Source organism: Balaenoptera musculus, chromosome 8, assembly GCF_009873245.2.
Source record: "Balaenoptera musculus isolate JJ_BM4_2016_0621 chromosome 8, mBalMus1.pri.v3, whole genome shotgun sequence".
NCBI classification, from domain to species: domain Eukaryota; kingdom Metazoa; phylum Chordata; class Mammalia; order Artiodactyla; family Balaenopteridae; genus Balaenoptera; species Balaenoptera musculus.
In genome coordinates this window covers 32,611,402-32,637,893 of record NC_045792.1, presented here as the reverse complement: position 1 = coordinate 32,637,893, position 26,492 = coordinate 32,611,402, and the positions used below count along the sequence as shown (strand labels likewise).

The window sequence follows — 26,492 nt, the reverse complement described above, 5'->3', positions numbered from 1 at the left end:
GTTGACTCTCTTGTTAGGGGCTAGTGCAGCTGGTGACTCTCAGTTGAAACCAATGCTCATTTACCATTCTGAAAATCCTAGGGCCTAAATATACACTGCCTGTGCTCTATAAGTGGAACAACAAAGCATGGATGACAGCATACCTGTTTACAACATGGTTTACTCAATACTTGAAGCCCACTGTTGAGACTTACTGCTCAGAAAAAAAGATTTCTTTCAAAATATTACAGCTCAATGATAATGCACCTGGCGACCCAAGAGCTCTGATGGAGATGTACAACAAGATTTATGTTGTTTTCATGCCTGCTAACACAATATCCATTCTGCAGCCCATGGATCAAGGAGTAATTTTGACTTTCAAGTCTTTTTATTTCAGAAATACATTTCATAAGGCTACAACTGCCATAGACAGTGATTCCTCTGATGGATCTGAGTAAAATAAACTGAAAACCTTCAGGAAAGGATTCACCATCCTAATGCCATTAAGCACGTTTGTGATTCATGGGAAGAAGTCAAAATATCAACATTGACAGGAATTTGGAAGGAGCTGATTCCAACTTTTATGGATGACTGAGGGATTCAAGACTTCAGTAGAGGAAGATGTAGTGGAAATAGCAAGAGTACTAAAGTTAGAAGTGTAGATTGTAGTTGTGACTGAATTCCTGCATTCTCATGATACAACTTTAACAAATGAAGAATTGCTTCTTACAGATGTGCTAAGAAAATGGTTTCTTGAGATGGAAACTACCTTGGCAAACGTGCTATGAAAATTGTTGAAACGATTGTGAAAATTGTTTGGGAGGACTGACTCCAATTTTGAAAGAAATTCTACTGTGGGTAAAATGCTGTCCAGCATCATAGTATGTTACAGAGAACTCATTCATGAAAGGAAGAGTCAATTTATGTGGCAAACATCATAGTTGACTTATTTTAAGAAATTGCCACAGCCACCCCACCCTTCAGTAACCACCACCTCAATCAGTCCGCAGCTGTCAACTTTGAGACAAGACCCTCCACCAGCTAAAAGATTACGACCTACTGAAGGCTCAGATAATGGTTAGCAGTTTTTAGCAATAAAGTATTTTTAATTAAGGTATGTACATTGTTTTTTTAGAAATAATGTTATTGCACACTTGATAGACTATAGTATGATGTAAACATAATTTTATATGCACTTGGAAATCAAAAAAATTGTGTGACTTGCTTTATTGCAACATTAGCTTTATTATGGTCGTCTAGAAAAAAATCCATAATATCAGTGAAGTATGCCTGTAGTCACAGGGCAACCCAAATTCAACGGGATTGAAAGAATAGGCTTCACCTTCCAAAAAGGGAATGACCTTCACGTACAAGGAGGAAAGAAAGTGTTGGTGGCTATCTCATACACAGGCTGCCACAAAGTCCTAAACAGTTTCTTCAATGTTATGTCTATCTCTACTACATAATTTAAATGTGCCGTCCCCCAACACACACTTTTTCTCTTTCTTTCCTTCCTTCAACTGAAAGTACTCCATAGATTAACAGGGAAAGGAAGAAGGATCTCTGTAATCCTTGCTTTCTTGAACAAATCAGGCTTTACAATCAGATCTGAATTCAGATCTCTGCTGTGCCATTCACTAGCAGAGCTACTTGGGCAAATAATTTCTCCTCACTAGAAGGGATTCTCTGATACCCACTGCCTAGTGTAACACCTAAAATATAGTAAGCTTTTGACTACATAACTTATTTATTATTAGTCGACCAAACTAGCTCTTTGAGATTCCCTTATGTCCTCTATGAAATAGGGATTATAATGCCCACCTCACAGTGACATAGAAATAGGTGAACAAGTTAATGTTTGCAAAATACTTAATGCAGTGACTTAATACAGTACAGTGAGGATATGGTAGCTATTGGTATAATTATTACAGTTAATATTCTTATCTTTATTATTGTTAGACTCACTTCTCCATATCCATGTCACTGCAGTCTAACAACTTGTTAGACATCTTCAGTACCTGGATCTCATTTATTTTCCACACCTCATCCTTAGCTACCATTTTAATACTCTGAACATTTATATTGGTGACACATCAAACATATTCTTCCATAAGTCCTTGACCTAATAATTATATTTCCCACTTCATTCCAGATAAACACAAATTCTCATCGAAAGTTCCCTACACTTAAATCACAAATTCTACTATTTTCTTCTCACAATTTCTTATTCTTACATCTTCCCCTCATAAAAACCTGGTTTCCTGGACTCTGCTCTTTTATTTTAGTCTGCCAGCACCATTCTGACTTCACTTGACTCTCTAGTCCTCCTTGAGGCTATGGTCGTTTATACTATTGGCATCTTTGATGATGTAATATCAAATTTATAAAGTAAATCTAAATTGACCCAATTAACCACTTTTTCTGGCCCTGGTCCTGGCTTTCTAACCTAACCTTGTTGAGTTGGTCAGTTCCACTTCAAAATTATGTTATTGAACAAAACTTGAACTCCAAGACTATTCCAAAATATTTATACTTCACCCTTCTTCATGTCTTTCCTCTTTTATCATGGGCTTATTTAGACATTTTCCATTCTTCTCTAGCTCCCAGTCCCATTCTCACCCAACAACCTTCCCTTTTTGTGGATAATTTTTCCTTCTTTAGTGAAAAAAGGAGAACCTTCCCAAATGAGTTCTCCCAACTTCCCTTCTTAGCATTTCAAAAGATTTCTCTCTCTATTCATTTTTTCTTCCTTAATTTCTCTCAGAGAGAAAAGAAAATGCCACTTCTCATGGTTATCCTCTACACGTTTGATCACAATTCCAGTCTTTTGTCACCTTCCTGATGGAGTAGTCCTTGTCTTTTAAGTCTTGAGTCTCTGCTAGCCACTGCTGGTTCTTCTTACTCTTGATAAGACACCCATTTCTCATTTCCTAAAAATGTCATTCACTTGGTGATGTTTAAAAAACACTTTGTCCGTCTCATCATCCCTTCCTTATTTTGTACTCAAAGGTCTTTACTGTCTCCATCTCTTTAGCATTCCACCATTTCTTAGCTCCTTACAGTCTAGGTCAGCCCTTACTGCTCAGACTTCATAATCCCCAAATCCAGAGAGCAACTTGCTACATAAGGACTAATTTGGAAAATAAAATATTTAAAGGTGGATTATATTTTTCATTGAAAATAAAAGCATCCTTGCAGCTTGAATTGTCCATATTTGGGAATAGAAAAATGTTAATAAGGAAACTGACATTGTTTTTAGCCACTACAATATCAACACTGTACATATTTTTGAATGTTATTAGAAATCCCCGTTTTAGAAGTAGTAATACAGAGGTATATTTCTCCTCATATCAGATCTTGGTTGTTTTTTGAAGCTGGAGTCTATGTGCACATCACTTGATAATCACTATTCTATACCAATTTTTTATGATCAAAAGGGGAATAATCTTCTCTAATTCACCATCCTCTCACCCTCACCAAAAAGTCATCATCATTATCATCATCTAATCATTTTTCCATGCCTCACTTCTAGTATATACTCTCTCTTGGTCTGAAATCTCATAATTTCAGAGCCTTTCATTGTTCCCTGTTTGAATTTAAACTACTTGGTAGATACATCACACTATTTGTACACTGTACTCTTCCTGAACATGAAAATTAGGCCCATATACCTGTAGGTTTGTGGTAATGATGGGATCGTTTCTGTTCCTGATTGCATTGCCTATCACTCTGTTGCTACTTCTGTAAGCTGTGATTGATTTCAAGAGTCATAGTTGCTCCTGATATTCAAATCCTTGCATTTGTTTTAAATTATATTTTCCTCTTCTATAAAATGCAATGCTAACAAGTAGCTGCCTCCAAGCACAAAGTATTAGGAAAAAATCTAAACTATAATTAAGTTATCCCCAGAAATCATAGAAACCAACTTGCATCTCATTTCTTTTTTACTGTCAACATTCATTACTAAATATATATTTCATTAAGATACTTACTAGTTTGGTTGGGTCCTTACTGGAAATACAGTTTCTCATGGCTTGACCTTAAACTTTATCCATTCCCTTTTGCTTATAGGTCCCCCAGGCCCACCAGGGATAGTGATCGTTGAGGAAATCACTGAGAGCACAGCCACACTTTCCTGGAGTCCAGCCACTGACAACCACAGCCCAATCTCCTCATACAACTTGCAGGCTCGCAGCCCCTTCTCCCTGGGCTGGCAAACAGTAAAAACAGGTAAGAGGCTCTAAGGCAATGTCAGACACCACCAGAGCAGCTTCCTATGTCATGAGCTATATTTGCTAACAATCTTAGTAGGATTATCTTGGATTCTGGAAATTTTATTATTTATGACAATATTAATCATTGTTGCCTTCTTTTTATAAAGTCACTTTGCTTTCTTCTTTTCTCATTTCCCGAGGAAGGACCACATGATTTATCTTTGTTTATTGAAATAACCTTAGACTCACATAAAAGTTGCAAAAATAATACAAAGATTCCCAGTGGGCCCATCCCTCACCTTGCCCCAATGAAAATATTCTACATAACAATGGTACAATGATCAAATCAGGAAACTGACATTGATACAATGCTATAAACCACAGATCACATTCAAATTTTTACATGCAATATTTTTAGGGTATAGTTCCATAAAATTCTATGAAATTTTATTATATCTATTCAAATCGCTACCAAGACAGATAAAGAACTGCTCCATTACTCCAGTTTCTTGTGCTACCCCTTTAGAGTCACACATCTGTTTTATTTATAAAAAGAATATCTAACATAAAATCACATTATTTAAAACAATACAGCATTTTAATGCTTACTTCTAAGTTGTTTGCCTTCCAGTTGCATTATTTTAAAAATAATTTTCTTCCCTGAAAGTTTTCTCGTCACATTATAACTAAACTTCCCTTCCCTCTCCAAATGTGGCTGTCTGCAGGGATATGTGAAATTACACTCAGTTGATAGTTATCACCAATTTAGCGTATTGGTGAAAAAGTGTACAGTATCTATAAAATGTAATCTTCAGAAGCAGTTGTCCATACTGAGCAGGGATTTGTGATTTTACTTTCTATCTAAATATAAAATTGATTTACCTGCATAGAAGTGAAATATAAAATCAGTAAAATACCTGAATGCAGTAACCATAAAACTCAATTAATCTGAATGTTATAGGAGTAAAGTGGTCCATTTCATTGCTTAAATAAATTAAATTTGAGCAGAAACTTGTTTTGGGGTAAAAATTTGAAATTGAGGGGAAAGAAAATATATTCATCCACATGCAAAATGCAATTCTGGTTTTTATTTTTTTTCTTCATTTATTTATATATTTATTTTACTTTGGCTGGGTTGGGTCTTTGTTGCTACACAGGCTTTCTCTAGTTGTGGCAAGCAGAGGCTTTTCTTTGTTTGGGTGCATGGGCTTCTCATTACGGTGGCTTCTCTTTTTGCAGAGCACGGACTCTAGGCACATGGGCTCAGTAGTTGTGGCACACGGGGTTAGTTGCTCCACAGCATGTGGGACCTTCCTGGACCAGGGCTTGAACCTGTGTCCCCTGCACTGGCAGATGGATTCTTTTTTTCTTTATTTTTTTAAACATCTTTATTGGAGTATAATTGCTTTACAATGGTGTCTTAGTTTCTGCTTTATAACAGTGAATCAGCTATACACATACATATATCCCCATATTTCCTCCCTCTTGCATCTCCTTCCCACCCTCCCTACCCCACCCATCTAGGTGGTCACAAAGTACCGAGCTGATCTCCCTGTGCTATGTGGCTGTTTCCCACTAGCTATCTATTTTACGTTTGGTAGTGTATACATGTCCATGCCACTCTCTCACTTCGTCCCAGCTTACCCTTCCCACTCCGTGTCCTCAAGTCCATTCTCCATGTCTGCGTCTTTATTCCTGTCCTGCCCCTAGGCTCTTCAGAAACATTTTTTTTTTTTGATTGCATATATATCTGTTAGCATACAGTATTTGTTTTTCTCTTTCTGAATGACTTCACTCTTTATGACAGTCTCTAAGTCCATCCACCTCACTACAAATAACTAAATTTCGTTTCATTTTATGGCTGAGTAATATTCCATTTTATATATGTGCCACATCTTCTTTATCCTTTCATCTGTCAATTGACACTTAGGTTGCTTCTATATCCTGGCTATGGTAAATAAAGCTACAATGAACATTGTGGTACATGACTCTTTTTGAATTATGGTTTTCTCAGGGTATATGCCAAGTAGTGGGATTGCTGGGTCATATGGTAGTTCTATTTTTAGTTTTTTAAGGAACCTCCATACTGCTCTCCATAGTGGCTGTATCAATTTACATTCCCACCAACGGTGCAAGAGGGTTCCCTTTTCTCCACACCCTCTCCAGCATATATTGTTTGTAGATTTTTTCAGGATGGCCATTCTGATGGTGTGAGGTGGTACCTCATTGTAGTTTTGATTTGCATTTCTCTAATGAATACTGATATTGAGCATCCTTTCATGTGTTTCTTGGCAACCTGTATATCTTCTTTGGAGAAATGTCTATTTAGGTCTTCTGACCATTTTTGGATTGGGCTGTTTGATTTTTGATATTGAGCTGCTTGAACTGCTTGTAAATTTTGGAGATTAATCCTTTGTCAGTTGCTTCATTTGCAAATATTTTCTCCCATTCTGAGGGTTGTCTTTTGGTCTTGTTTATGGTTTCCTTTGCTGTGCAAAAGCTTTGAAGTTTCATTAGGTCCCATTTGTTTATTTTTGTTTTTATTTCCATTTCTCTAGGTGGTGGGTCAAAAAGGATCTTGCTGTGATTTACATCATAGAGTGTTCTACCTATGTTTTCCTCTAAGAGTTTTATAGTGTCTGGCCTTATATTTAGGTCTTTAATCCATTTTGAGTTTATTTTTGTGTATGGGGTTAGGGAGTGTTCTAATTTCTTTCTTTCACATGTAGCTGTCCAGTTTTCACAGCACCGCTTAATGAAGAGGCTGTCTTTTCTCCATTATATATTCTTGCCTCCTTTATCAAAGATAAGGTGACCATATGTGTGTGGGTTTATCTCTGGGCTTTCTATCCTGTTCCATTGATCTATATTTCTGTTTTTGTGCCAGTACCAAACTGTCTTGATTTCTGTAGCTTTGTAGTATAGTCTGAAGTCAGGGAGCCTGATTCCTCCAGCTCCGTTTTTCTTTCTCAAGATTGCTTTTGCTATTCGGGGTCTTTTGTGTTTCCATACAAATTGTGAAATTTTTTGTTCTAGTTCTGTGAAAAATGCCAGTGGTAGTTTGATAGGGATTGCATTGAATCTGTAGTTTGCTTTGGGTAGTAGAGTCATTTTCACCATGTTGATTCTTCCAATCCAAGAACATGGTATATCTCTCCATCTATTTGTATCATCTTTAATTTCTTTCATCAATGTCTTATAGTTTTCTGCATACAGGTCTTTTGTCTCCTTAGGTAGGTTTATTCCTAGGTATTTTATTCTTTTCATTGCAATGGTAAATGAGAGTGTTTCCTTAAATTCACTTTCAGAATTCTCATCATTAGTGTAAAGGAATGTGAGAGATTTCTGTACATTAATTTTGTATCCAGCTACTTTACCAAATTCATTGATTAGCTCTAGTAGTTTTCTAGTAGCATCTTCAGGATTCTCTATGTATAGTATCATGTCATCTGCAAAGAGTGACAGCTTTACTTCTTTTTTCCGATTTGGATTCCTTAACTGTCTTTTTCTTCTCTGATTGCTGTGGCTAAAGCTTCCAAAACTATGTTGCATAACAGTGGTGAGAGTGACAACCTTGTCTTCTTCCTGATCTTAGAGGAAATGGTTTCAATTTTTCACCATTGCGAACGATGTTGGCTGTGGGTTTGTCATATATCACCTTTATTATGTTGAGGTACGTTCCCTCTATGCCTTCTTTCTGGAGGATTTTTATCATAAAAAGGTGTTGAATTTTGTTGAAACCTTTTTCTGCATCTATTGAGATGATCATATGGTTTTTTCCTTCAATATGTTAATATGGTTTATCACATTGATCGATTTGCGTATATTGAAGAATACTTGCATTCCTGGGATAAACCCCACTTCATCATGGTGTATGATCCTTTTAATGTGCTGTTAGATTCTGTTTCCAATATTTTGTTGAGGACTTTTGCATCTATGTTCATCAGTGATATTGGCCTGTAGTTTTCTTTCTTTTTGACCTCTTTGTCAGGTTTTGGTATTAGGGTGATGGTGACCTTGTAGAATGAGTTTGAGAGTGTTCCTCCCTCTGCTATATTTTGGAAGAGTTTGAGAAGTATAGGTGTTAGCGATTCTCTAAATGTTTGATACAATTTGCCTGTGAAGCCATCTGGTCCTGGGCTTTTGTTTGTTGGAAGATTTTTAATCACAGTCTCAATTTCAGTGCTTGTGATTGGTCTGTTTATATTTTCTATTTCTTCCTGGTTCAGTCTAGAAGATTGTGCTTTTCTAAGAATTTGTCCATTTATTCCACGTTGCCCATTACTTGACATATAGTTGCTTGTAATTCTCTCTCATGATCATTTGCATTTCTGCAGTGTCAGTTGTTACTTCTCCTTTTTCATTTATAATTCTGTTGATTTGAGTCTTCTCCCTTTTTTTCTTAATGAGTCAGTCTAATGGTTTATCAATTTTGTTTATCTTCTCAAAGAACCAGCTTTTACTTTTATTGATGTTTTCTTCATTTCTTTCTCATTTATTTCTGATCTGATCTTTATGATTTCTTTCCTTCTGCTAACTTTGGGGGTTTTTTTGTTCTTCTTTCTCTAATTGCTTAAGGTGTAAAGTTAGGTTGTTTATTTGAGTTGTTCCTTGAGGTAGGATAGTATTGCTATAAACTTCCCTCTTAGAACTGCTTTTGCTGTATCCCATAGGTTTTGGGTCCTTGTGTTTCCTTTGTCCTTTTCTTCTAGGTATTTTTTTTTATTTCCTCTTTGATTTCTTCAGTGATCTCTTGGTTATTTAGTAATGTATTGTTTACCCTCCATGTGTTTGTATTTTTTACAGATTTTTCCTCTATTTGATATCTAGTCTCAAAGTGTTGTGGTCGGAAAAGTTAACTGATATGATTTCAATATTCTTAAATTTACCAAAGCTTGATTTGTGACCCAAGATATGAACTATCCTGGAGAATGTTCCATGAGCGCTTGAGATGAAAGTATAATCTGCTCTTTTTGTATGGAATATCCTATAAATATCAATTAAGTCCATCTTGTTTAATGTATCATTTAAAGCTTTTGTTTCCTTATTTATTTTCATTTTGGATGATCTGTCCATTGGTGAAAGTGGGGTGTTAAAGTCCCCTAGTATTATTGTCTTACTGTCGATTTCCCCTTTTATGGCTGTTAGCATTTGCCTTATGTATTGAGGTGCTCCTATGTTGGGTGCATAAATATTTACTATTCTCATATCTTCTTCTTGGATTGATCCCTTGATCATTATGTAGTGTCCTTCCTTGTCTCTTGTAACATTCTTTATTTTAAAGTCTATTTTATCTGAGATGAGAGTTGCTACTCCAGCTTTCTTTTGATTACCATTTGCGTGGAATGTCTTTTGCCATCCCCTCACTTTCAGTCTGTATGTGTCCCTAGGTCGGAAGTGGGTCTCTTTTAGACAGCATATATATGGGTCTTGTGTTTGTAATCATTCAGGCAGTCCATATCTTTTAGTTGGATCATTTAATCCATTTACCTTTAAGGTAGTTATTGATATGTAGTCCCTATTACCATTTTCTTAATTGATTTGTGTTTGTTATTGTAGGTCTTTTCTTTCTCTTGTGTTTCCTGCCTAGAGAAGTTCCTTTAGCATTTGTTGTAAAGCTGGTTTGGTGGTGCTGAATCCTCTTAGCTTTTGTTTGTCTGTAAAGTTTTTAATTTCTCTGTCAAATCTGAATGAGATCCTTGCTGGTAGAGTAATCTTGGTTGTAGGTTTTTCCCTTTCATCACTGTAAATATGTCCTGCCACTCCCTTCTGCCTTGCAGAGTTTCTGCTGAGAGATCAGCTGTTAACCTTATGGGGATTTCCTTGTATGCTATCTGTTGTTTTCCCCTTGCTGCTTTTAATATTTTTTCTTTGTATTTAATTTTTGATAGTTTGATTAGTATGTGTCTTTTCATGTTTCTCCTTGGATTTATCCTGTATGGGACTCTCTGCACTTCCTGAACTTGATTGACTCTTTCCTTTCCCATATTCGGGAAGTTTTTAACTATAGTCTCTTCAAATATTTTCTCAGTCCCTTTCTTTATCTCTTCTTTTTCTGAGACCCCTATACTTTGAATGTTGGTGTGTTTAATATGGTCCCAGAGGTCTCTGAGACTGTCCTAAATTCTTTTCATTATTTTTTCTTTAGTCTGCTCTGTGGTAGTTATTTCCACTATTTTATATTCCAAGTCACTTATCAGTTCTTCTGTCTCATTTATTCTGCTATTGATTCCTTCTAGAGAATACTTAATTTCATCTAAGGGTGGTTCATTGGGTTGGGTAAGCTTCCTAGTAGAGGGGATTAGTGCCTGTGTTCTGGTGGATGAGGCTGGACCTTGTCTTTCTGGTGTGCAGAACTGTGTTCAGTATTATGTTTTAGAGTGTCTGTGATCTTATTATTATTTTAAATAGTCTCTCTGCTGCTGGGTGTTGTTTTGTTTCTGTCTTCCTAGTTTTCTGGCATAGGGTGTCCAGCACTGTAGCTTGCTGGTCATTGAGTGGAGCTGGGTCTTAGCATTGAGATGGAGATCTGTGGGAGAGCTTTTGCCTTTTGATATTACATGGATCCCTGAGGTCTCTAGTGGACTAATGTCCTGAACTCGGCTCTCCCACCTCAGAGACAGAGGCCTGACACCCAGCCAGAGCACCAAGACCCCATCAGCCACACGGCTCAGAAGAAAAGAGAGAATAAAAAAAATAATAATAATAATAAAATAAAACAAAGTTATTAAAATTTAAAAATATATTATTAAAAGTAAAAAAATTAAAAAGTCATAAAAAAGGAAAGTAAGAAAGAAAGAAGTGAGCAGCCAAACCAATAAACAAATCCATCAATGAAAACAATTGATAAAAACTATACCAAAAAAATACAAAAACAAAAAATAAACAGACAGGAAGAACACTAGGACAAATGGTAAAAGCAGTGTTATACAGGTAAACTCACACAAAGAAGCATACGCGTACACACTCACAAAAAGAGAAAAAGGAACAAAAAAAGTATAACTATATTATAAAAAAAAAGGAAGAGAGCAACATAATCAATAAAAAAATCTACCAATGATAATAAACTCTAAATACGAAACGAAGATAAACATAAAACCAGAAACAAATTGGATTCAGAAAGCAAACCCCAAGTCTACAGTTGCTGCCAAAGTCCACCACCTCAATTTTGGGATGATTCATTGTCTATTCAGGTATTCCAGAGATTCAGGGTACGTCAAGTTGACTGTGGAGATTTAATCCACTGCTCCTGAGGTTGCTGGGAGAAATTTCCCTTTCTCTCCTTTGTTCGCACAGCTCTTGGGGTTCAGCTTTGGATTTGGGCCCGCTTCAGCATGTAGGTCACCTGAGGGCATCTCTTCTTCACTCAGACAGGACAGGGTTAAAGTAGCAGCTGATTAGGGGGCTCTAGCTCACTCAGGCCAGGGGGATGGAGGGGTACGGAATGGAGGGCGAGCCTGTGGCAGCAGAGGCCGGCGTGATGTTGCAACAGCCTGAGGTGCACCATGGGTTCTCCTGGGGAAGTTGTCCCTGGATCACGGGACCCTGGCAGTGGCAGGCTGCACAGGCTCCTGGGAGGAGAGGTTGGATAGTGACCTGTTCTTGCACACAGGCTTCTTGGTGGCTGCAGCAGAAGCTTTAGCATTTCATGCCCGTCTCTGGTGTCCTCACTGATAGTCGTGCCTCGTGCCCATCTCTGGAGCTCGTTTAGGCGGTGCTCCATATCCCCTCTCCTTGTGCACTCTTTTGGGAAGTCTGAGGTCTTCTGGAAGGTGTATTCTTAACCACTGTGCCACCAGGGAAGTCCCACAATTCAGGTTTTTCTTGATATTAGGTTCCTATATTAATTCATAGAATTCAGTATGATTATCTTTACAGTGTACTATACATGTGTATATATTTATCTTGTAATATATGTAATTGTGGGTATTAGACTCATTCCTGGTTCCATTTTAACCCTGTGATAATATGCAGAGTCAAGAAATTTGGGGAATGTCTATGTTCAGTAGATAATTCTGGAAAGGACACAAATTCAGACCACATGAACAGGTTTCTACAAGAATTCTTATAACCTCCATTTATAAGATGTTCCCACATCATCCTTAGTGTGAGAGCCCAAACCTTTTGCTATGCTGCCAGGAAATGTATTCACCTTCAGATCTCATGTTGTGCACTCAGAAAACTCATTCTCCTGCTTGTGGCTATGCTCCCTGCCCACTCTTGCCACATTGCCCACAATATTTACTTCTTGGGAAGTTTCACTTGTGGGTACATTGCAATACATATATATGTTTCCTTGCTCATCCATGCCCATGTTCTTGTGTTTCTTACCTTAACACATGGTACGGCAATACAGGACATCTAATCTTCCATAGTTTCCTAGTTACTCTTATTTCTTGATTTCTTACATACCTTGATTCACCTGTTTCTACTTTTTGTTGTTTGATAGATTAATAGATAATGATAGATAGATATGTATATATATATATATATATCTTGTACATATATATGCATATATACATATATAAACTAAAATATTTTGGCATAAGCTAGGGAAAAACAAAAGCGAAGTGTGTGTGCGTGTTGGGGTGTGTGTGTGTGTGTGTGTGTCTTGTATGTATAGAGGGCTTAATTTTTTGGATTAAATGTTATTTTAGGTGTTTGCTTATTTATTTAGAAGTCCATGATATTAGGTTGCATTTTTATTTTTCTAATATAATTTGAATGTTGTAAATATTTTTGAGTAGAGAGTTCTTTTTAAATTCAGTTCAACAAGTAATTATTAAAAAAACCTATGGTTGTACTGTATTTATAAGTAAATATATATTTTTCAGAAATATATTTCTATAAATGATCAATTTTATTTGCCCTTGATAGTAATAGTTCTCCAGCAAGGAGTCTCCTCACCTAAGGTAGTCACACCTTTCTATAAAACTCAGCATCTCTTGAAGCTACTGGTAGAGTCTTTGCCATCCTCCAGGCAAGCCAAAGAGCAGTCCTCACCTTTTGCATGCTCTAAAGGAGATGTTTTAAATGTTTCCTGGGTTTTGCCCCTAGCTCAAACTGACCATAACTTTTTTCATGCCTGTGATGGGGAAAGAAGTCCTTCTGGATGCAAATCATCTCCACTGGGCAGCAGGTCTTTTGTTTTCATAGTTACTATCTCACCTAAATCATTTTCAATAGAGATAGGCTCTAATGCAGAAACATATGATAGAAAAATAATTTAGTTCTGCAGTTTGAACTCTCTGATGAAGTTAATGCAACACATAAGCTAGCATTTAAAAAGCTCTTAAAATTCCGTTATATGCCAACATGAATACAAAGAATAATGAGTTCCTCATTTTTGACAAATGACGTAATGAATTGCACATGGGCCTTCTAACTGAGCACATCTGGAATTAACTTATCAATGCCACCCACCCAAAAATAAGACTTAAAACAGGTGACTGTGAATGGGGCTGTTTATTCATTTTGAAAGTATGAAAACAATCATAAGAAATAGATGATTTCACTTGCAAACCCCCTTTTCTGTTCAAACTAATTGTTTTTGATTTGAACAACTGACTTTCCTCTTTGTATTATTGAGCAGTATTAGCTGACTTAGTTTTTTTGACTATGTCTGATTAAGAATACCAAATCACCTATAATCAAAGAATTGATTGGCCTTTATTTACTTAATTCAAATATGTTTCTTAACTATTCTTCAATCAGTAGATATGTCTCCTCTTTGTGGATAGTTTCTACTGACTGATTGGTGGTTAAATTTATCAACTAAACAGGTTTATTATTTTAATTTAATTTAATTTAATTTAATTTTTGGATACAATTTTTTAACAGGAAAAGCATTTTAACAAGTTTTTCTCCTGCAATCAACATGCAGTCCTCCACTAAAGTTGCTGTGTGTTCTCTCTGAAGCAGAATGTTTTCTTTGAAACCAAATGGTCTCCAGAGTTCCAGAAAGACTAATTTTATAGAAAGACACAAGCAAGGCTTTAAAAATGCTTCCTTTGATATACATACTCCATTATCTTTAATCTCCACAATATTGCATTTGAAATCAAAATCCTAATTTTATAAAAATGTTTCTATTCTAGTTCATATTGTATGTTATTTCATCAAAAATATTAATACCTTCAACTCTTTTTTTTTTACAATTTTTTAATAGCCCTTACAAGTAGCAATGAATTCAGAATTCTAAACTTTTTTTATCATTTTCAAAGAGCAATTAGAATTAAGGATGATGGAGAGGATATGGAATAGGGGTGGGAGTCTTCATTTTTTGTTAACATCTTTATTGGAGTATAATTGCTTTACAGTGGTGTGTTAGATTCTGCTTCATAACAAAGTGAATCAGCTATACATATACATATATCACCATATGTCCTCCGTCTTGCGTCTGCCTCCCACCCTCCCTATCCCACCCCTCTAGGTGGTCACAAAGCACTGAGCTGATCTCCCTGTGATATGCGGATGCTCCCCACTACCTATCTATTTTACATTTGGTAGTGTATGTATGTCCATGCCACTCTCTCACTTTGTCCCAGCTTATCCTTCCCACTCCCCGTGTCCTCAAGCCCATTCTCAATGTCTGCATTTTCATTCCTGTCTTGCCCTTAGGTTCTTCAGAAGCTTTTTTTTTTTTTTTTAGATTCCATATATATGTGTTACCATACAGTATTTGTTTTTCGCTTTCTGACTTACTTCACTCTGTATGACAGTCTCTAGGTCCATCCACCTCACTACAGAAACTCAATTTTGTTACTTTTTATGGCTGAGTAATATTACATTTTATATATGTGCCATCTTCTTTATCCATTCATCTGTTGATCGACACTTAGGTTGTTTCCATGTCCTGGCTATTGTAAATAGAGCTGCAATGAACATTGTGGTACATGACTCTTTTTGAATTTTGGTTTTCTTGGAGTATATGCCCAGTAGTGAGATAGCTGGGCCATATGGTAGTTCTATTTTTAGTTTTTTAAGGAACCTCCATACTGTTCTCCATAGTGGCTGTATCAATTTACATTCCCACCAACGGTGCAAGAGGGTTCCCTTTTCTCCACACCCTCGCCAGCATTTACTGTTTGTAGATTTTTTAATGATGACCATTCTGACTGGTGTGAAGTGACAACTCATGGTAGTTTTGATTTACATTTCTCTAATGAATAGTGATATTGAGCATCTTTTCATGCGTTTGTTGGCAATCTGTATATCTTCTTTGGAGAAATGTCTATTTAGGTCTTTGGCCCATTTTTGGATTGGTTTGTTTGATTTTTGATATTGAGCTGCTTGGGTTGCTTGTAAATTTTGGAGATTAATCCTTTGTCAGTTGCTTCATTGGCAAATATTTTCTCCCATTCTGAGGGTTGTCTTTTCATCTTGTTTATGTATTCCTTTGCTGTGGAAAAGCTTTCAAGTTTCATTAGGTCCCATTTGTTTATTTTTGTTTTTATTTCCATTACTCTAGGAGGTGGGTCAAAGAGGATCTTGCTGTGATGTATGTCATAGAGTGTTGTGCCTATGTTTTCCTCTAAGAGTTTTATATTGTCTGGCCTTACATTTAGGTCTTTAATCCATTTTGAGTTTATTTTTGTGTATGGGGTTAGGGAGGGTTCTAATTTCATTCTTTTACATGTAGCTGTCCAGTTATCCCGGCACCAATTATTGAAGAGGCTGTCCTTTCTCCATTGTATATCCTTGCCTCCTTTGTCATAGATTAGTTGACCATAGGTGCGTGGGTTTATCTCTGGGCTTTCTATCCTGTTCCATTGATCTATGTTTCTGTTTTTGTGCCAGTACCATACTGCCTTTATTACTGTAGTTTTGTACTGTAGTCTGAAGTCTGGGAGCCTGATTCCTCCAGCTCCGTTTTTCTTCCTCAAGACTGCTTTGGTTATTCGGGGTCTTTTGTGTTTCCATACACATTGTGAAATTTTTTGTTCTAGTTCTGTGAAAAATGCCATTGGTAGTTGTACAGGGAATGCATTGAATCTGTAGATTGCTTTGGGTAGTATAGTCTTTTTCACAATGTTGATTCTTCCAATCCAAGGGCATGGTATATCTCTTCATCTGTATGTATCATCTTCAATTTCTTCCATCACTGTCATAGTTTTCTGCATACAGGTCTTTTGCCTTCTTAGGTATGTTTATTCCTAGATATTTTATTCTTTTTTGTTGCAATGGTAAATGGGAATGTTTGCTTACTTTCTCTTACAGTTTTTTCATCATTAGTGTATAAGAATGCAAGAGATTTCAGTGCATTAATTTTGTATCCTGCTACTTTACCAAATTCATTGATTAGTTTTAGTAGTTTCCTGGTAGCATCTTCAGGATTCTCTATGTATAGTATGATGTCTTCTGCAAACAGTGACAGCTTTACTTCTCCTTTTCCGATTTGGATTCCTTTAATTTCTTTTTCTTCTCTGATTGCTGTAGCTAAAACTGCAAAAACTATGTTGAATAATAATGGTGAGAGTGGAAAACCTTGTCTTGCTCCTGATCTTAGTGGAAATGGTTTCAGTTTTTCACCATTGAGAATGATGTTGACTGTGGGTTTGTCATATATGGCCTTTATTATGTTGAGGTAAGTTCCCTCTATGCCTACTTTCTGGAGGGTTTATATCATAAATGATGTTGAATTTTGTCCAAAGCTTTTCCTGCATCTATTGAGATGATCATACGGTTTTTCTCCTTCAATTTTTTAATATGGTGTATCACATTGATAGATTTGTGTATACTGAAGAATCCTTGCATTCCTGGGATAAACCCCGTTTGATCATGGTGTATAATTCTTTTAATGTGCTCTAGGATTCTGTTTGCTAGTATTTTGTTGAGGATTTTTGCATCTATGTTCATCAGTGATATTGGCCTGTAGTTTTCTTTCTTTGTGACATCTTTGTCTGGTTTTGGTATCAGGGTGATGGTGGCCACATAGAATGAGTTGGGAGTCTTCCTCCCTCTGCTATATTTTGGAAGAGTTTGAGAAGGATATGTGTTAGCTCTTCTCTAAATGTTTGATAGAATTCTCCTGTGAAGCCGTCTGGTCCTGGGCTTTTGTTTTTTGGAAGATTTTTAATCACAGTCTCAATTTCAGTGCTTGTGATTGGTCTGTTTATATTTTCTATTTCTTCCTGGTTCAGACTCGGAAGGTTGTGCTTTTCTACAAATTTGTCCATTTCTTCCAGGTTGTCCATTTTATTGGCATATAGTTGCTTGTAGTAATCTCTCATGATCCTTTGTATTTCTGCAGTGTCAGTTGTTACTTCTTTTTCATTTCTAATTCTATTGATTGGTCTTCTCCCTTTTTTTCTTGATGAGTCTGGCTAATGGTTTATTAATATTTTTATCTTCTCAAAGAACCAGCTTTTAGTTTTATTGATCTTTGCTATTGTTTCCTTCATTTCTTTTTCATTTATTTCTGATCTGATCTTTATGATTTCTTTCCTTTTGCTAACTTTGAGGGTTTTTTGTTCCTTTCTCTAATTGCTTTAGGTGTAAGGTTAGGTTGTTTATTTGAGATTTTTTTTGTTTCTTGAGGTAGGATTGTATTGCTCTACACTTCTCTCTTAAAACTGATTTTGCTGCATCCCATATTTTTTGGGTCATTGTGTTTTCATTTTCCTTTGTTTCTAGGTATTTTTTGATTTCCCCTTTGATTTCTTCAGTGGTCTCTTGGTTATTTAGTAGTGTATTGTTTAGCCTCTGTGGGTTTGTATTTTTTACAGATTTTTTCCTGTAATTGACATCTAGTCTCATAGCATTATGGTCAGAAAAGATACTTGATACAATTTCAATTTTCTTATATTTACCAAGGCTTGATTTGTGACCCAGGATATGATCTGACCTGGAGAATGTGCCATGAGCACTTGAGAAGAAAGTGTATTCTGTTGCTTTTGGATGGAATGTTCTGTAAACATAAATTAATTCCATCTTGTTTAATGTATCATTTAAAGCTTGTGTCTCCTTACTTATTTTCATTCTGAATGATCTTTCCACTGGTGAAAGTGGGGTGTCAAAGTCCCCTACTTTGTGTCCCCTACTATGATTTCCCCTTTTATGGCTGTTAGTATTTGCCTTATGTATTGAGGTGTTGCTATGTTGGGTGCATAAATAATTACAATTGTTATATCTTCTTGGATTGATCCCTTGATCCTAATGTAGTGTCCTTCTTTTTCTTTTGTAATAGTCTTTATTTTCAAGTCTATTTTGTCTGATATGAGAATTGCTACTCCAGCTTTTTTTTAATTTCCTTTTACATGGAATGTCTTTTGCCATCCCCTCACTTTCAGTCTGTATGTGTCCCTAGGTCTGAAGTGGTTCTCTTGTATACAAAATATATACTGGTCTTGTGTTTTTATCCATTCAGGCAGTCTATATCTTTTGGTTGGATCATTTAATTCATTTACATTTAAGGTAGTTATCAATATGTATGTTCCTATTACCATTTTCTTAATTGATTTGGGTTTGTTATTGTAGGTCTTTTCCTTCTCTTGTGTTTCCTGTCTAGAGAAGTTCCTTTAGCATTTGTTGTAATACTGGTTTGGTGGTGATGAATTCTCTTAGCTTTTGCTTGTCTGCAAAGATTTTAATTTCTCCCTCAAATCTAAATGTGATCCTTACTGGGTAGAGTAATCTTGGTTGTAGGTTTTTTCCCTTTCATCAGTTTAAATATGCCCTGCCCCTCACTTCTGGCTTGCATAGTTTCTGCTGAAAGATCAGTTGTTAACCTTATGGGGATTCTGTTGTATATTATTTGTTGTTTTTCCCTTGCTGTTTTTAATATTTTTTCTTTGAATTTAATTTTTGATAGTTTGTTTAATATGTGTCTTGGCGGTTTTCTCTTTGCATTTATCTTGTATGGGACTCTCTGCACTTCCTGGACTTGACTATTTCCTTTCCCATATCAGGGAAGTTTTCAACTATAATCTCTTCAAATATTTTCTCAGTCCCTTTCTTTTTCTCTTCTTCTTCTGGGACCCCTATAATTCGAATGTTGTTGCTTTTAATGTTGTCCCAGAGGTCTCTGAGAATGTCCTCAGTTGTTTTCATTCTTTTTTCTTTATTCTACTCTGTGGTAGTAATTTCCAGTATTTTATCTTCCAGGTCACTTATCCGTTCTTCTGCCTCAGTTATTCTGCTATTGATTCCTTCTAGAGAATTTTTAATTTCATTTGTTTTGTTGTTCATCATTGTTTGTTTGCTCTTTAGTTCTTCTAGGTCCTTGTTAAACGTTTTTGTGTTTTCTCCATTCTATTTCCAAGATTTTGGATCATCTTTACTATCATTACTCTGAATTCTTTTTCAAGTAGATTGCCTATTTCCTCTTCATTTTTTTGGTCTGATGGGTTTTTACCTTGCTCCTTCATCTGCTGTGTGTTTCTCTGTCTTCTAATTTTGGCTGCAGGCTGCAGCTTCATAGTTCCCGTTGTTTTTGGTGCCTGCCCCCAGTGACTAAGGTTGCTTCAGTGGGTTGTGTAGGCCTCCTGGTGGAGGGAACTGGTGCCTGTTTTCTGGTGGATGAGGCTGGATCTTGTCTTTCTGGTGGGCAGGACCACTTCCAGTGGTGTGTTTTGGGATGTCTGTGGCCTTATTATGATTTTGGGCAGCCTCTCTACTAATGGGTGGGGTTGTGTTCCTGTCTTGCTAGTTGTTTGGCATAGGCTGTCCAACACTGTAGCTTGCTGGTCGTTGAGTGGAGCTGGGTCTTAGCGTTGTGATGGAGATCTCTGGGAGAGCTTTCACCATTTGATATCACATGGAGCCAGGAGGTCTATGGTGGGCCAATGTTCTGAACTCGGCTGTCCCTCCTCTGAGGCACAGGTCTGACACCTGGCTGGAGTGCCAAGACTGTCAGCCACATGGCTTCAAGGAAAAGGGAGATTAAAATAAAAAAGATGGAAAAAAATAAAATAAAATAGTTATTAAAATAAAAATTTTTTAAATTATTAAAGTTTTAAAAAATGAAAAGTTATTAAAAAAGAAAGAAAGAAAGAAGAGAGGAACCAAACCAAAAAACTAATCCACCAGTGATAACAAGTGCTAAAAACTATACTAAAAAAAAAAAAAAGGACAGAGACAACTCTATGAAAAATTGTGAAACAAAGCTATACAGGCACAATCACACAAAGAAGCATACACATACGCACTCACAAAAAGAGAAAAAAAATATATCTCAAGTCTGCAGTTGCTCCCAAATTTCACCACCTCAATTTTGGGATGATTCGTTGTCTATTCAGGTATTCCAGAGATGCAGGGTACATCACGTTGATTGTGGAGATTTAATCAGCTGCTCCTGAGCCTTTTGGGAAGTCTGAGGTCTTCTGCCAGCATTCAGTAGGTGTTCTGTAGGAGTTGTTCCACATGTAGATGTATTTCTGATGTATTTGTGGGAAGGAAGGTGATCTCCACATCTTACTCCTCTGCCATCTTGAATGTCTCCCCCTGGGTAGGAGTCTTTAAAACATATAGTTATGGCTAGGAGAATATAAATATATGTAGCTTTGGGAGGAAGGATAGTTATAAATTTTATATTAATTTTGTTTTTTAGCATTGCATCAGAAATAATTACATCAAGATTAAAACAGAAATTAACTGTTGATCACACCTGGCAATTTGAACTCCCCTTTCATTCATTCAACAATAATGTAACAAGCAACCTTCAGATAGTGATCTAGGCACTTAGGATGTATGAGGGAACAAAGCAAAACAAAACATTCATGCCCTTGTGGAGATGGTATTCACATGGGTGAGGACAAACAATAACAGAGAACATAATAAACATGTGAGTTAAATAGTATCTTGGAAGTTAATGAATGAAAAAAAATAAAGAAATATTATATTGTAAGGAAGATCAGAAGTACTTTGGAAGAGGTAGTATATTAGTCTGCTTGGGCTGTCATAACCAAATACCGTTACCTAGGTGGCTAAAACAACAAAATAATTTTCTAACAGTTCTGGAGACTGAGCATGTAGGTGTCATCCAGTTCCTTTTGATTCCTGGTAAGGATGTTCCCCCTGGCTTGCAGATAGTAGCCCTCTCACTGCTTACTCACATGGTAGACAGACAGGAAGCAAGTTTTCCAGTGTCTCTTCTTATAAAGACACTACTCTTATCAAATCATTGCCCCACCCTTATGATTTCATTTAACCTTAATTACTTCCTATTTTCAACATAGCTTAATATACTAAAAGATAACACAATATCAATTCCCCAATGTCTTTTCATTTCTCTCAGGATGAAATCCCAAATCCTATATGACTTGGTTCCTCCAATCCCTCTACAAACTCATCTTCTACCATTCTCACTCTGCTCCTGACTCACTGGTCTTCTAATGTCCTGCCTATAATGCATCTAATACCTTTGTACTAGTTACTCCTTTTACATGGGATGCTTTCCTCCAAATATTGGCATAGCTAAATCCAAACTTCATTCAAAAGTTCACTCAAATGCACCTTTCTAATGAGGCTCATACTGACCACTCTGTTTAAAATTTCAAGAGATGTGTGGTGAAGATGGCTGAGTAGAAAGATCCTTAACTCACCACTTCCCATGGGCACGCCAAAACTACAGCTATTTACAGAGTGACTATCTATGAGAATGACCTTAAGACTAGGAGAAAAGATTTTTCTGCAACTGAAGATATAAAGAAGAAACCATAAAAGAGATGGAGAGGAGAGAGAGAGAGACACTGTGTAGTTGAGACCCACACTACCAGGTATGTGACCCACAAATGGGAGGATAATCACAATCTCAGAGGTTCTCCCCAAGGAGCAAGGATTCCAAGCCCTACATTGTGCTCCCCACCCTGGGCATCCTGCACCAGGAAGAAGAGTCTCTAGAACTTCTGTCTTTGAAAGCTAGTGGGGCTTGCATTCAGGAGAGTTGGAGGGCTGTAGGAAATAGGGACTCCACTCGTAAAAGGCATGCACAAAATCTCACACACTTCAAGTCCCAGTGTAGAGGCCATAATTTTAAAGGCATCTGGGTCAGGCCACTTGCTGATCTTGGAGAGCCTCCTAGAAAAGCAGGAGGCAGTGGAGCTCCCCTTGGGGATAGAGACACTGGTGACAGCCATTTGGGGGAGCTCATTCTACCACAAGCACACTGATGCTGGCAAGTGTCATTTTGGAGTCCTCTCTCTAACCTATTATTGCTGTGGGTCTTCCTGCCCACCAGCAGGCTGACACCAGCTCAGGGCCCACCCAGGCTAAGCAGCCAACCATTTCAAAACTTGGCCCTGCCCTTAGCAAGCCAGTAGCCATGAGGCAGTACCTGAGAGTCAAACAGAATGGAGGCCAGTCTAGCCCACCAGAGCACCCACAGTAGTCAGCCTCACTACAATAGATGGGTCCATGCAACCCAAATAGGGGAGAACCCTAGAGCATATAGCTCTAGTGACTAGAAGGGAGTGTGCTGTTGGGCCCTATTAGACGTCTCCTACATGAGGCCACTTCTCAATGATGGGGAAGTATAACTGACTTATCCAACACATAGAAATAAACAAAGAATTAGGCAAGATGAGGAGACAGAGGAATATGATACAAAGGAAAAAGAAAAAATCTCATAAAACCTCAGAAAAAGAACTAAACAAAGTGGAGATAAGCAATCTACCTGGTAAGAAATTCAAATAATGTTCATAAAGATGCTCACTACACTCAGGAGAACATAGATGAATGTGGTGATAATTTTAAGAGTTAGAAAATATAAAGAGGACCCAAACAGAGTTGAAAAATACAATAACTGAAATAAGTAAACTAGAAGAAATCAATACTATATTACATAATACAGAGGAACAGATCATCAAACTGAAGACACAGTAGTGAAAATCACCCAAGTTGAAAAAAGAAGAAAAAATATTTTTTAAATAGGACAGTTTAAGAGACCTCTGGGAAAACATCTAATGTACTAGCATTTATGTTATAGAGGTCCCAGAAGAAGAAGGGTCAGAGAAATCATTTGAAGAAATAATAGCTGAAAACTTCCTTAACCTCATAATGGAAACAAACATCAGGTTCCCGTAAGCACACAGTATCCCAAACAAGATCAACCCATAGAAGCCCACACCAAGACATATCATAATTAAATGTCAACATCAAAGATAAAAAGATATTTTTTAAAATCAGCAAGAGAAAAACAAGTTACAAGAGAACTTCCATAAGAAAAAGCAGCTGAATTTTTTGCATAAACATTGCAGGCCAGAAGGAAGTGACATGATATATTCAAAGTGATGAAAGGAAAAAACCTACAAACAAGAATACTCTACCCAGAAAGGCTATCACTCAGATGTGAAGAGATTTACAGACAAGCAAAGGTAAACATACAATAAAATCAAACATACAATAAAAGTGATAGATCAACCATTTATAAAGCTAATAGGAAGGTTAAAGACAAAAGTAGTAGAATCATCTATATCCACAATAAGTTGTTAAGGGATACACAAAGCAAAAGGTTTAAAATGATGTGAAAAAACATTAAACTTTGGGGGGAGTAAAAATGCAGGGTTATTAGAATGCATTCAAATTTAAGAGATCATCAACTTAAATGATTATATATATATGTATATATGTATATATATATATATACATATATACATATATATATGTATATATACAGTTATATAGTTATATATGAGCCTCATGGTAACCACAAACCAAAAATTTACAAGAGATATGAGGTACACACAAAAGAGAGACAGGAATTCAAACATAAAACTAAAGATAGTCATCAAACCACAAGGGAAGAGAGCAAAAGGAGAAGGGAACAAAAATGAACTGCAGAAACTACCAGAAAGCAGTTAACAAAATAGCAATAAGTACATACTTATCAATAATTACTTTAAATTTAAATAGACTAAATGCTCCAATCAAAAGAAGTACAGTGGCTGAATGGATGAAAAAACAAGAGCCATATATGCAATGACAAGAGACTCACATCAGCTCTAAGGAAACAAACTGGAAGTGAGGGGTTGGAAAAAGATATTCCATGCAAATTGAAACAAAGAGAAAACTGTAGTAGCAATATTTATATTAGACAATATAGACTTTAAAACAAAAACTGTAACAAGAGACAAAGAAAGATATTACATAATGCTAAAGAGATCAATCCAAAAAGAAAATATAACAATTGTAAATATATATGCACCCAACATAGGAACACTTATATACATAAAGCATATATTAACAAACATAAAGAAAAAATTGGCAGTAACACAATAATAGTGGAGAATTTAAGATCTTGCTTACCTCAAAGAACAGATCATCCAAGCAGAAAAATCAATAAGGAAACACTGCCCTAAAATGACACATTAGACCAGATAGATTAACAGATATCTACAGAACATTCCATCCAAAAACAGCAGAATACATAGTCTTCTCAAGTGCACATGAAATATTCTCCAGGATAGACCACATGCTAGACCACAAAACAAGTCTCAGTAAATTTATGAAGAATGAAATCATACTGAGCACTTTTCCAAATACAATGATTTAAGACTAGAAATCAACTACAAGGAGAAAAACTACAAAAAAAAAAAAAAAAACCACATGGATGCTAAACAATATACTACTAAACAACCAATGGCGGGGGATTTCTCTGGTGGCCCAGTAGTTAAGACTCTGTGCTTCCACTGCAGAGGGTGTGGGTTCAATCCCTGGTTGGGGAACTAAGATCCTGCAGGCTGTGCAGCCAAAATAAATAAATAAATAAAATAAATTTTAAAAAATAAAGAAAGCATTGTTCTGCTAAGGTATATTATTTGGAAAAAAGAATAACAACTAACATTAAGAAATGAAAGACTCCGTAAAAGAAAAAAAAAACAACCAATGGGTCACTGAAGAAATCAAAGAGAGAATCAAAAAATTCCTGGTGACATATGAAAATTAAAACAACATCCTAAAATCTATGGGATGCTGCAAAAGCAGCTCTAAGAGTGAAGTTTTAGAAATACAAGTCTACCTCAGGAAACTAGAAAAATCTCAAGTAAACAACCTAACCCTAACCCTAAAGGAACTAGTAAAGGAACAAATAAAACCCAAAGTTAGTGGAAGATACAAAATAATAAATTTTAGAGCAGAAATAAGTGAAATAGAGACTAAATAAAACAATAGGAAACAAAAACCAATAAAACTAGGTGCTGTTTCTTTGAAAGTATAAACAAAATTGATAAACCTTTAGTCAGACTCATCAAGAAAAAGAGAGAGCCCAAATCAATAAAATCAAGAATGAAAGAGAAGTTACAACCATCACATAAATAATAATAATAGTAATCTCTTATAAAGGATCATAAGAGATTACTACAAAAAATTATTTGCGAATAAATTGACAGCCTAGAAGAAATAGATAAATTTCTAGAAACTTATAATCTCCCAAGACTGAATCAGAAAGAAATGGAAAATAAAACAGATCAGTTACTAGTATTGAAAATGAATCAGTAATAAAAAAATAAAAGCCAACAAAAAGAAGTACAGGACCAGATGACTTCAAAGGGTATTTCTACTAAACATTTAAAGAAGAGTTAGTACCTATTCTTCTCAAACTATCCAAAAAAATTGAAGAGGAAGGAACATTTCTAAACTCTTTCTATGAGGCCAGCATCACCCTGATAACAAAACTAGATAAAGACTACACAAAAAAGAAAAATATATGCCAATATCACTGATGAACATGGATTCAAAAATCCTCAACAAAATGTTAACAAACTGAATTCAACAATGCATAGAAAAGATCATACAGCAAGGTTAAGTGGGATTTATACCAGGGATGCAAAGATGACTCAATATTCCTAAATCAATCAGTGTGATATACCACATTAAAAAATTCAAGAATAAAAATCATATACTTATCAAAATAGATACAGAAAAGCTTTTGAAAAAATTCGACATCCATTTATCATAAAAATTCTCAACAAAGTGGATAGAAAGGAAATACACCTCAACATAGTAAAGGCCATAGATGATAAGCCCATAACTAACATCATATTGAATGGTGAAAAGTTGAAAGCATTTCCTCTAAGATCAGGAACAAAACAAGTATGCCCACTTTTACTACCTTTATGGAAGTCCTAGCCATAACAATCAGACAAGAAAAAATACATAGAAGGAATCCAAATTGGAAAGGAGAAGTAAAACTCACTGTTTTCAGATGACATAATACTATACATAGAAAATGATATAATGAAAGAATTAATATTGTTAAAATGACCAAACCACCTAAGGCAATCTAAAGATTCAATGCAATCTCTATCAAAATACCAATGGCAATTTTCACAGAACTAGAACAAATAATTCTAAAATTTGTAT

At 36.1% G+C, this 26,492-nt stretch overlaps 1 protein-coding gene across 1 annotated transcript in view; it reads left to right on the top strand.

The window, feature by feature from the left end:
* CNTN5 (contactin 5) overlaps positions 1-26,492 on the top strand; it is a 1,373,994-nt gene that overhangs the window by 1,264,778 nt on the left and 82,724 nt on the right. The window contains exon 17 of the mRNA XM_036862636.1: positions 4,051-4,209. Coding sequence (XP_036718531.1) covers positions 4,051-4,209 — 159 coding nt within the window. The remainder of the gene's footprint in view (positions 1-4,050; positions 4,210-26,492) is intronic.